General features: G+C 52.6%; 1 protein-coding gene across 2 annotated transcripts; it reads right to left on the bottom strand.

The window, feature by feature from the left end:
• Positions 1-246: 246 nt before the first annotated feature.
• ZNF623 (zinc finger protein 623) lies at positions 247-11,909 on the bottom strand. Of its 2 annotated transcripts, none has more exons than XM_060116413.1 (2): positions 11,789-11,909; positions 247-4,337 (listed from the first exon to the last, which is right to left on the bottom strand). In XM_060116413.1, exon 2 carries the CDS (start codon positions 4,248-4,250, stop codon positions 2,766-2,768), a length of 1,485 nt encoding a protein of 494 aa, XP_059972396.1. In that variant the 5' UTR covers positions 4,251-4,337; positions 11,789-11,909; the 3' UTR covers positions 247-2,765. The 2 variants fall into 2 exon arrangements, 1 of the variants encoding a protein (XP_059972396.1); XR_009534109.1 differs by lacking the exon at positions 247-4,337 and adding an exon at positions 9,439-11,385.

Genomic DNA, 11,909 nt, shown 5'->3' with positions numbered 1-11,909 from the left:
GCTATGTGCCACTGGAGCGGATTAGGGTTTGGAACCGTGACAATACCACGTTGGTAAGGATGTGGACCAGTGGAACCCTGCCAGTGCAGGAGTGTAAAAGTCTACAATCACGATGAAGAACTTTTTGGCAATTTCTCATGAAGTTAAAATTCACGAATTTTATAATCCAGCAATTAAATTCCTAGGCATTTACCCAAGTGAAATAAAGAGGCACGTCCAAATAGATACTTTTACGGAAATGCTCATAGCAGTTTTATTCATAACAGCCAAAGCTGGAAACCCAAATTTCCATCAACAGATGAATGAATAAGAAATGATGCTTACCCATACAGTGGAACACTACTCACAAAGAAAAAGAGCTATGGAAACACAGAACTACTCAGCTGAGTCTTTAAAACATGCCAAAGTGAGAGAAGTTTGGATTACACAGGATTACATGCCATATGAATCCATTTATATGAAGTCCTGGAACAGGCATAATGAATCCACACTAACAGAAAGTGGTTACTTGGGCCTGAGGTGGCATTAACTGGGAAAGGACAAAAGGGAACATTTTGGGGTGACAGAAATGTTATTCTTGATCATGATGATGGTTACACAGGCGTATGGATTTGTCAAAATTCTGTACACTTAAAATAGGTGTTTTACTGTAGGGCAACTGGACCTCAACCAAAGTTGGTTAAAATGGTCTGGTAATATATGCTTCTATATACCATTTGAAACATCTCCAGTAATGGTGAGTTTTCCAAAAGATGGAGTACTGTATATGCTCTTTTTGAATTATTTACCCCCTCAAGGCTTCTAGGGTTGCTGGAGTTTAAGAACTCAAGATATGCCCTCCTGGGCAATCCATTATCACAGCATTTCAAAACTGGTTGTTTTGTTAATGTTCAGATAAAAGAAATTCAGAGGGAACGACTAACAGTTCTACTGTGCAATAAAACTGGCCTGCTTTTGAACAGCCCTACCCAGAGAGGGGTCCACCAGTCCTCCCGCTTCTCCAGATTCCCTCCCAGATCATCCTCTGCTCTAGCTGACAAATGTCTACTTCTCTCTGTAGACCAGTTTGCTGTCACCTCCTCTATGAAGCCGTCCCAGTTGCCCCATGCCAAATTAGTCACGCCTTACCTATGCTCCTGCCCAACTGGGAACACACTTCTCTTTCAAAAGTTTAACTCAGCGTACCGTGACCTTCCTGCCTCCCCTATCAGACTCTGGACGACTTCAGGACAGATGGCGTCTCATTCATCTCGGTTTCCCAGTATTTAGCATTGGTCCTTTTAGATAATTACATTTTCAAGTCAATGACAAAATGAGCCAGAGAGCAGGGAAAGGGGAAGAAGTTGGGCTCAATCATGGAATGGCCGAGACAGGAAAAGTCATGTAGCGCACCAGGACTGTGTGCCCTTTGAATGAATTAGAAAGATACACAGACGACTGACTGAGGACAAGCCTCCCCCAGAGCAAGTGGACAGTCATGGACAAGCTGTGAAGGCAAAAACACAAGGGGCGCCATCTTACTCTGGCTACTGCCTGCAAGTGCTGAACGCAGTATGAGCCGAAGACACCAGCAGGGCCGAGAGGAGGTATTTCCGACAGACCAGCAGATTACACAAAACAGCAATAAAAAGAGCATCCAAAAACATATTTTAAACAGCAGTATAGGGCCTCCCTGGTGGCGCAGTGGTTGAGAGTCCGCCTGCCGATGCAGGGGATACGGGTTCGTGCCCCGGTCTGGGAGGATCCCATATGCCGCGGAGCGGCTGGACCCGTGAGCCATGGCCGCTGGGCCTGCGCGTCCGGAGCCTGTGCTCCGCAACGGGAGAGGCCACAACAGTGAGAGGCCCGCATACCGCAAAAAGAAAAAAAAAATAAATAAAAAATAAACAGCAGTATAGAGAGGACAAACCAAGTACACAAGGACTGGGGTGTGCTTTTTACTGCCTTGCTCTAGACGCCAGGGACACATAAATCAATCAGATATGCTCACTGTGCTCCACGAATTAACACTGTAACAAGGAAAGAGAGAGGATCTGAAACACGATTTTGGCATGTCAGAGTAAGCGCAGTAACAGAGGTGAAGGACCACCGAGGAACGGAAGCAGAGGGGTAGCGGGCTGAGCCGAGAGTCAGCCGGGTGAGGAGAGGGGGCATTCCAACCAGGACAGAGGCAAGGAGGCAGGAGCGGCCTGGGCAAGTGGGGACGTCCAGCGGTTAGTGCTGCCGCAGTGCCAACAGTGCGGCAGGGAGTTACCCGGCGGGAGAAGAGGCCCCAGGAAGCAAAAGGCCTTTGGATGCAGGATGGGGAGATTGGAACTTATCCTAAGGACGACAGGGAACCAACTTGTGGTTTTAGATAAGAAAGGATGTTTCTCCAACTTGCCTTTCTGATAGATCAAAATATTCTAAGGAATACTCTTTTAAAGTGATACGATTAGATACGTAATTCTACTTTAGAAGGGATTTAACTCTGGGGTGAATTGTAATTGTACAGTGAGACAGAAGAACCTTCTCCCGAGGCCGAGCTCCTCCCCCCAAGCTGGTCCAGCTCCAAGTCAGCTGTCCAGTCACGTGGCTCTCCTGCGGGCACGTGCTCCCAGTGGAGGAGGAAGACAGCGGGCCGGCTGGGCAGCCAAGTGGGAGGTGGCAGCCCACTCCAGAGGCAGCCCTGCCGGTGACTCTGGGAAATGGTGGCACATCCAAAGCCGCATGACTTAGGGCTCATACCAGTCACTTCGAGTATCACTCAGTGAGTTGGAGAATAGTTACAAGTCTGTGTGTTCCCCCTGACCTACATACTTCTCACCCAAATGTATGGGGGTCTGACTCAAGGGAAGCCCCTCTTGGTGAATCTCTTGACTGCCTTTGAAGTCTGCAGGTGAGGTGAACTCTGTTCCATACTGACTACATTCGTAGAGTTTGTCTTCAGCATGAATTTTCTGGTGCTGAAGGAAGTTTGACCTCTGAATAAAGCCTTTCCCACAGTAACTACATACATAGGGCTTCTCTCCAGTGTGAATGACCTGGTGCAGGAGGAGCTTGGAGCTCTGAATGAAGGCTTTCCCACAGTCCTTACACGCAAAGGGCCTGTCCCCAGTGTGGATCTTCTGATGCTCAGTGAGATGGGCTTTCTGGAGAAAAGCTTTCCCACATTCCTTACACTCATACACCCTCTCTCCAGTGTGGATCTTCTGGTGTCGAATAAGGTATGAACTCAGAAAGAACGCTTTCCCGCACTCGTTACATTCATAGAGTTTCTCTCCAGTGTGGATCCTCTGGTGCTGAGTGAAGTTCGACGTCTGGCTGAAACGCTTCCCGCACTCGTTGCACACGTAGGGCCTCTCCCCGGTGTGGATCCTCTGGTGCTGGATGAGCTTCGAGCTCCGGATGAAGGCCTTGCCGCACTCGCTGCACTCGTAGGGCCTCTCCCCGGTGTGGATCCTCTGGTGCTCGATGAGGTCCGAGCGGTGGCGGAAGGCCTTGCCGCACTCCTCACACTCGTACTGCCTTACCTCCGTGTGGACCTGGTAATGCCGGATGAGGCTGGAGCTCCGGATGAAGGCCTTGCCGCACTCGTTGCACTCGTAGGGCCTCTCCCCCGTGTGGATCCTCTGGTGCCGGATGAGCAGCGAGCTCTGACTGAAGCCTTTCCCGCATTCCTTGCACTCGAAAGGTCGCTCCCGGGTGTGGACGCGCTGGTGGCGGATCAGGTCTGAGCTGTGACAGAACGCCTTCCCACACTGAGCGCACTTGAAGGGCCTTTCTCCCGCGTGCACTTTCTGATGCTCCACAAGGTCCGCGTAGAGAAGGAAGTCTTTGCCACACGCGTTACACACGTAGAGTCTGTCTCCGCTGTGAGCGCGTGGATGCTCCACGAGGTGGGAGCTCTGGCCAAAGCCCCTCCCACACTCATCACGTCTGTGAGATTTCTCCCCAGCCTGAGAAACCTGATGTCTGACCAGGTCCGAGTTGAATGCGAAGCTTCCGCAAGCCTCGCGCTGGTGGGCCTCCCCTTCGATCAGCTCTCTCTGAAGCAGGAGGAGGTTTGAGCTCAGGACGGGGCTTCCTCCTGACTTACTGGCCACCTGCGCTGACTCTCCTGTTTGGATCTTCCAGTGGGTAACTGTCACCTGCTTGAAACCTCCCTCCTGGGAGGGGCAACTCCGCAGGCTCTGCCCGTCCAGGTTTCCCAACAGCTCCCCTAATCTGGGTTCAGGGCCCCCGCCAGGCGCAGGGGCAGCGAGCTCCATCACTGTGAGGGCTTCGGACACTGTCTTCTGCAGATTTCCATGCTCAGAAATTCAGGCTCCGGAGTCACCTTCTAGTCACCAGTCAGTCTGCAATCAAAGAGAGTACGGTTATCTTTCCCCTTCCTTAACAGACGGGAATCTGCTGGAGCGGGCGGGTGGGCAGCAAAACGCATATCCAAGGAGTGGGAGAGAGGAAAGTGTTCCCTCTGCCCACACTCCCGGCCCAGCACCGTGCTCGGCTCACCCTGCCGGCCTCTCCGCTGGTGAAGGCCTCTTCGGGCTCCACCGCTAACACCAACTCCAGGGGACAGACTGGCCGATGGCAGATGGGCAGGGGTGTGGCTTGGACTCCACTCCAAAATCAAGACAAATTCCAAAGAAACTCAGATGGGTTGCTCTTACCACCTCTGCACTGTCCCTCCTTCCCCAGCTTAGATGGTCGATGGGATTATATTCATTTGGGGGATATATTACACTCATTCCCTTGCATATTAATCCTAACTCCCCTGCCCTTCCCCTCCTCCATCATACTTGTGTGGGAAAACCCCAACTCGAGTAAAATTCAGCTTGCTTCCTGATCGGTGTCTGCACCCCTGCCGACTCAGTTCTCTCTACATTTATAACCACTTGCCTAACGGACCCGAGAGCTGCCGGCAATTTCCACACTTGGCTAACTCCCCTGTAAGATCATCTCCTGGTTTCTCCTCTCCTCTCAAATGTCCAACACCCCGTCCTTCCTCTCAGGGACGATGACCTTGCGTCTTCCTTCAGTGAGAAAATAGAAGCAATGAGACGAGAATGCCCACTTTCTCCCACATTTACCAACCTACCTGTGTTTGCGCCCACACCACACCCTCCCTCTTTACGGGGTTAAATGTCCTTGATCGAATCCAAGGTAAAGAAGTCCACTTGTGCACCCCCGGCCCTGCACTGCAGAAGTCTGGGGTTGGAATGTTCACCACAGCCCTGCTCATATCACCAAACTATCCATCAACAGAAGAAAGGGTAAAGTGAGGAGTCCTCCAACAAGCGAGGAACGCATAGCAATGAAAAGACCTGCCCTGCACAAAAGCACAGGTGAACCTCACAGACGTAACGGTGAGCCAGAGTTCATATCGTATGATCCTATTTATACAAAGTTCAGAAACAGACAAAACCAACCATGGTGGGAGACTCGAGTCAATGATGGTCTCTAGGGAGGAGATCATGGTTGGCAGGGGTGCAGGGAGGCCTCAGGGTTCTGGTAACCTGCACGTGGGCCTTGCTACACGGGTGTGTTTGCTTTGGAAAAGCCTGTGCTTATTTAACCTCCCACGGTCTCTGGGACGCTGTGCCCAGCTCCCTTCTCCAGCTCTGGAATTCTCGCACCCGGAGCTCCGTTGCAGTCACGCCCTCTCCACTGAGAGCCATCCATTGCTGTGTAACAGTTTACCTCAGACTTCCAGCAGAAAAGGGACCCAGCTCCCACCTCACAGGGCCGTAGGTCGGAAGCCCAGCCTGGTATGACTGGGGCCCCTGAGAAGGGTCGCACAAGGTGTCAGCCAGGCTGAGGTCTTCTCTGGAGGCTCTGGGAAAACGTATTTCCACACGCTCAGGTTGTTGGCAGAATGTGGTCCCCTGCGCTTGTGGAACTGTCCCCGATCACCGGCTGGTGGCCCCTCGGGAGCACCCGCACCTTCCAGGCAGGAGCAGCTCAGACGCCCTCTCTGATTCTCTTCCGTGACCAGCTGCAGAAACCCTGCTTTCTGAGGGCTCCCCGACTAGCCCTACCTTATGTCAACTGACCGCCAGAGCCCTCCCTGGCAGCCAGGAGGGGTGCACAGTCAGGGCCATCTCAGGACCCTGCCTGCCACACCCCAGCTGGGGCCCAGCCCACGACGGAGCCCAGAGCACCCCAGTCTCCACCTGGGGCAACTAGGAAGGGCCACCCAGCCCCAAAGCTCCACTGGGATGTGCCTGGGGCTGTTTCAAACCCACTGCCCGATCCCTCCTTCCTCACAGGTGCATCCCCGAGAGTGCCCCCCAGCTGCACCCAGTTCCCAGGAGCTCCGTCCAAGGTGACACTGCATGATCACCTCACCCCAAATCTGCACCAGTGGGAAGCAGACCAGTTGCTATGCAGCCCCACAAAGCGATGCCCTCCAAAACCCATTTCCAACGTGGCTGCCAAGGACAGGGATGTGCCCCTGAGGACACAGCCAAGCAGAGGGGAGCAGCCCGGGGGCAGGAAAGTGGTGTAACCAGGTTACACGAGCTCTATGGCCGCAGGGCTTCTTCCCAACAGGCTGTTCTTTTTTCTTCACGAGGGACAGCTCGCATCAAGTGCACACATCTCGATGAACTCCTGGCGTACACCTGCCTAACCACCAACACTTCCATAGCCCAGAGCCTCCCCCTCCAAGGGGAACCATCTCTATTATTATAGGTGGATTCTGCACGTTTTCAATTTCAATTAAATGGAATCATACAGTTATGTTTTGTGTCTGCTTTTTATTCAACATGTACCCACTTTTTATGGAGATAGAATTCACACACCATAAAATTCACCATTTTAAAGTGCACAATTCAGTGCTTTTTAGAACACCCCTAAGGTTGTAGGACGTTCCACAGTATCTAATTAACTCCCGAGCACTGTCATGACCCCACCACGTGTCTGCTGCTGCTGAGCGCCGCACCGGGGAGGCCACTTGTGTGGCACAGACCTCACGGTGTGTGGCCTCCACTGCGTGAACACACCGCCGCGCGCCTTCCTCTCTCCTATCCACCAACACCGAGGGGCTGGCAGCTCGGGCTTGGGGACAGAGCTGCCATAACTGGTCCCGTGCTTGTCTTCTGGTCGACAGAGGTGCTCATTTCCGCTGGGTCCTGGGACTCCTTCGCTTCAGTGGCTACCAGTTCAGGCTGCCCTTGCAGACTCCACTGGGCACCGCAGCCGCTGTGGACCAGCGACTGCTGTGGGTTTGGGGTTCTTCTCCTTCCTGAGTGGGGGCATCTATGTGGTGGGTGAGGAGACAGCATTTGGGGAGGCCGGGACTTGTCTGAGTTTAGACTGTGACCACGTGAAGAGGCCCTGGTGCCGGGAGAAGGCCACACAGAGATCCTGGCTCTGGGCGGGAAGCATAACTGAGCATGACCTGGTGTGGGACCCAGGGCGGCCCATGGGGTAAACTGTGGCCGAGACACACTGCCCGGCGTCCCTGCTTCCTCTGAGTGATTGAAACCCCTCCAGAAATTTTAGTGGACACACAGCAGTGAATGACTTCATTTCCTGAAGTCCCCTGAAGTGAGGTGTGACCCTGTGACTGATTCCAGCTGTGAGACAGGAACGGAAGGGATGGGCGCATGCCACCCATCTCCCACCCTCTCGCCCACCTGTGGTGACGTGCACGGAACAGCATGGTAGGCTCCAGGGCGCTGGAGGGGCACAGCCGCCCACCTGCCTGTGAGATGGAACATGAGAAACCAAGTTTCCTGTTGGAAACACTATTTTTGAATCTCTGTTACAGCAAAGTGAACCCATGCTTAAATACCGCTATTAGACAACGTGACTATTCAGATGCAACGTTCCCTGGGATGATAAAGGAACGGAACCCACACACCAAGAGCTGACAATGGGGATGAGAAGCTGAGCACAAGTCTATGCGAGGCATTTCTCTCCGTGTGAGATTTGCAACACGGCTTCCTGGAGCAGCAGCCCTCTTGGGGTGCCCTGTGACGCAGCATTTACGACCACCGCCTGGTGACGTTCGCTGAGAATGTTCTTCTGAGTTAAAGGCCCACTAACTTGGTTTAAAATCTTTTCTGCTTATAAAAATTACCTTTAACTAGTTATTTTTTCAAGGTATAAAGGTAAACTATGCTATTTAAGAAAAACTTAAAAAATGACAATAAAATTACCCTTAACCCCACCACTCAGATTACACATGGACATTCTTCCTCTAGTGCTTTTCTGCACCAATGTATTATGAAATCAGGACCACACTCCTCAGTCTCATATCCTGTTTTACTTTACTTTTATATCTTGTTAATTCTTAGCGATTAATAACATAAGATACACATTGTAAAAGCATTTCAAGTGGTAAACACAAAATATAGACTATGATAACCCCCAGCAATCCAACAGAGAACCACTGTTAGCTGTTCAGTTTATACACATTCATCCAGACCTCCGATTAAACAGAAACAATGATACATTTACTTAGGTACACACGATTTTCAGATATAAACATGGGATCACACTATACCCATCCATCTGCAACACTTTCTGGCATTCTTCAAGTTCATTCACACAGATGCACCTGGTGTTCAGAGCAGCATCACCATCACAGGCACTCAGAGGCCCTACTACACATCGGGCGCGGGAGGGAGCAACCATCCCTGTGCCTCTGGGGTCACAAGGAAGGATGCTCCCTGACGTATTCCGCCCACTTCTCTTCCCCAGACAGGTGGAAGGAGTTAGCCAAATGAAAGGTCTGAGAGAATAACTAGGCATGCAGCACCCAACCTCTTTGACAGGGTGTCCAGCAGGCAGGACAGTGTCTAACCAGCACTCGCCTGAGAAGTCCAATGTCACTCCAACCTAGGCTTTGACCAATAGTGAGGTGACCTTTCGCTCTTCATGGGCCTCACTGGTGCAGACTTGGGAGGGCAGGAGGGGTGCTACTGATGAGGGGCCCTCAAACCCCAACCAGGCACTGCTGAACTGGCCTGCATGGTCTCAGGGACACCTCCAAACCTTGTGAGGCAGCTATTACCTCTATTATTTACTCTATTTCACAGAGGCTGAGAAAGTCAATTACCCGAGACTGTTAAGTGCCAGAGCTCAGGTTCAGAGCCAGGCCTGTCTTCCTCCACTGCCCATTTCCCACTGTTGAAGATTTGTTTCCCTTCCCAACTATGATGTCACTTTTACAGGATATTTTGCTTAGATCAGCTGGAATAGTATTATAAAAGTAAGCTTAGGGCTTCCCTGGTGGCTCAGTGGTTGAGAGTCCGCCTGCTGATGCAGGGGACACGGGTTCGTGTCCTGGTCCAGGAAGATCCCACATGCCACGGAGCGGCTGGGCCCGTGAGCCATGGCCACTGAGCCTGCGCATCCGGAGCCTGTGCTCCGCAACAGGAGAGGCCACAACAGTGAGGCCCACGTACCGCAAAAAAAAAAAAAAAAAAACTTATATTTTAAATCTTGTTATTTTTCTTAATTCAAAAAAAGGGGGGGAAGACTTGGTTTTTTGTTTTGGAGGTGATATTTTCTGATTTTTTTGTTCAAAATGACTGTTATACCATCTGAAAACAGGCTTGCATATATTTACAAAAATATAGCTTTAAAAATGTATGCCTTTTCATGATTTTCCTAACTTTTTTTTAACTTTAGAGGAAGTTTTAAAAATTAAATATACCTTGCTTTGAATAAACATTTATCTTAAATTCAGCAATCTTTCAGTTTCTGCTTAGCTCCTTTTTCTTCCGTGAATTCAAGCAAAATTAAATTGATACTCTTTCATTTAAAGAAACCTGAATGAAATGAACAAAGGAAGTAAAAATACGGCAGACTTCTTGTTCCATAACATCCGAGGCTAACGTGGCCCAGGCTTCTGTTATAACATATAGAATTTGCTGGACAAAATATAACATGAAACTGTCTAAATGCACAGTTGATGCTGAGAGATGGGGCAAGCCTCAGTGCTGGGAATGAAGTGGAAGCTTAGCCTGGGAGTGGAGCCTGTGAGCAGCCCAGAGGGGCTCAGGGACGGTGAAGGGGCAGTGCCCGCCGCAGGCACTAGAAGCCGTCTGCACTGGTGAACGGGCGTTACAGCCTTGGGCTTACAGGTTAGCCAAGGTCGCTGTCTGCTGATTACAGCCTAAAGAAAGGAAGCAGGAAGGTGTGCAAAGCTCCACCCTTGGGAATAATGGGAAAAGGAGAGGAAAAAGACACACGAGGAAGACACGGACTAGAGCTCCAGGAGCATCTGCACCTCTGTGCTGCCTCGCGGCCGCCACTGCCATCAACCTGAGCTTCTGCCACTGCAGCCGTGCTGGGGACTGAGTGCCTGGCGTGTGCGTTCCCTCCTTCCTCACAACCATCCACGAGGCTCAGGGAGGTGACTGGTTTAAGGCTGAGCCAGCTGCTAGCGGCTGTCTCCTCCTCCCACCCCACCCCGTGGCCATTTGGGTTTTGCTCCCAGGGCTCTGCCCAACGATGCCAATGGTCTTCTCCTTTCCCGACAAGTTCCGTGTCCTTTCAACAGTCCTCTTCCACAAGCACTGGACATGCCTGACAGCTCCCTGAACTGGTTCAAGGCCTCACCCTGTTTCTGGGTCAGCTGCTTCCCTGAGCACCCCTCCCATCACCGGCTTGTGAATGTGGTCTGGGCCTTCTCAGCTCAGCTTTGCAAGCCCCATCGTCCCCAGGACCCTTCCGGGAGAGTCAGGAATCCATCACCATCACTCCAGGAAGGGCTGGAGCCACCAAGTGAGGCTTGTGAAAGTACAGAGACCCCTCCCCACTCATTTCGCTCTGTATTCTCCGTAAGAGGGATGCTGCAGTTATATCACCATTATGAAGATACCGTTACAATGTTACATCTACAAAAAGTCCCACCTCTGTGGACAGGAGCAAGGTATCGCCTGAAGACTCGGTTAGATTGGCATCTCACAGACCCTAGGTGGGCAAAAGACATTTCTGTCATTCACTGGGACTGGAGCTCGGGGAAAGGATGTGCTGCAGAGAGGCTACTGCAGCGTGATGAGCTCTACAGACAAACTGCCTGAGTTCAAACTGGCCTCCAGCTAACATTCCTGGCAAACCACAGGCATGCTACTCAGGCCCTGAAGATCCCATGACCACCATGCAGCCACTGCATGAGTGGGTAAGACGTCCAGGACATCAGCAGAGACGGCCACCGGGTTCAGATACGACTCTAGAAAGGGAGCCTTCAGGGACGAGCTGGGACAGCGCAACCCATCACCTCTCCCCACCTGGGAGTTCTCCTTTGGGACCAGGGCTGGAGGGGATCCTGTTCATCACCTCTACCGCCGCCAGGACAGAGGTGCCGGCTCTGCATCTCCTCCAGCACAAAGAGGCTCGAGGCCCCGGCCACTTCCCCAGCATCGTTTGGAGAGCTCCCTTGGGCTCCTGGGAGAGGAGGCAGGCTTAGAGCAAAACAGGAGTACTAGCCGCAGCTGTGCCCCCCACCCCCCGCCAGGCCACCTCGGAAGGGCTTGTGGGCTTGAGAACTGCGACACAGACGCTGAAGCTGGAGGCTCCACGGCTTGGGTGTGTGACCCCTGGAGCCAGAGAAAGGAACCAAGAAAGTGGAACCGGGTATTCACCCACACGACGTTCCTTAGGGAGAGAAGCTGCGGGCTCCGGGCCGGACTGCAGCCCAGCGGGGGCGGCCGTGACGGCTGCCAGGAGTCGGGCTCACCGGGGCCCAGGCTCCGGGAGCCCCGTGCGGGGCCGACCGCGCTCAGCCCGCCCGTCTGCCCGACCGGAGGACCCTGCCGCCCCCGCCCGCGGCCCGGAACGCGCCACTCACCCGGCGCCCAGCGGCGAGAGGACGGCGCGGGCCCCGCACGCGGACCGCTGGCCACCCGCCCCGCTGGCCTGCTGACAAAGCCCGCACGGCCACCCGCACGCCGCAGCCGGAAATCGGCCCG

This window comes from Mesoplodon densirostris, chromosome 13 (genome assembly GCF_025265405.1).
Source record: "Mesoplodon densirostris isolate mMesDen1 chromosome 13, mMesDen1 primary haplotype, whole genome shotgun sequence".
NCBI lineage: Eukaryota > Metazoa > Chordata > Mammalia > Artiodactyla > Ziphiidae > Mesoplodon > Mesoplodon densirostris.
This window is presented reverse-complemented; position numbering and strand designations above follow the sequence as displayed.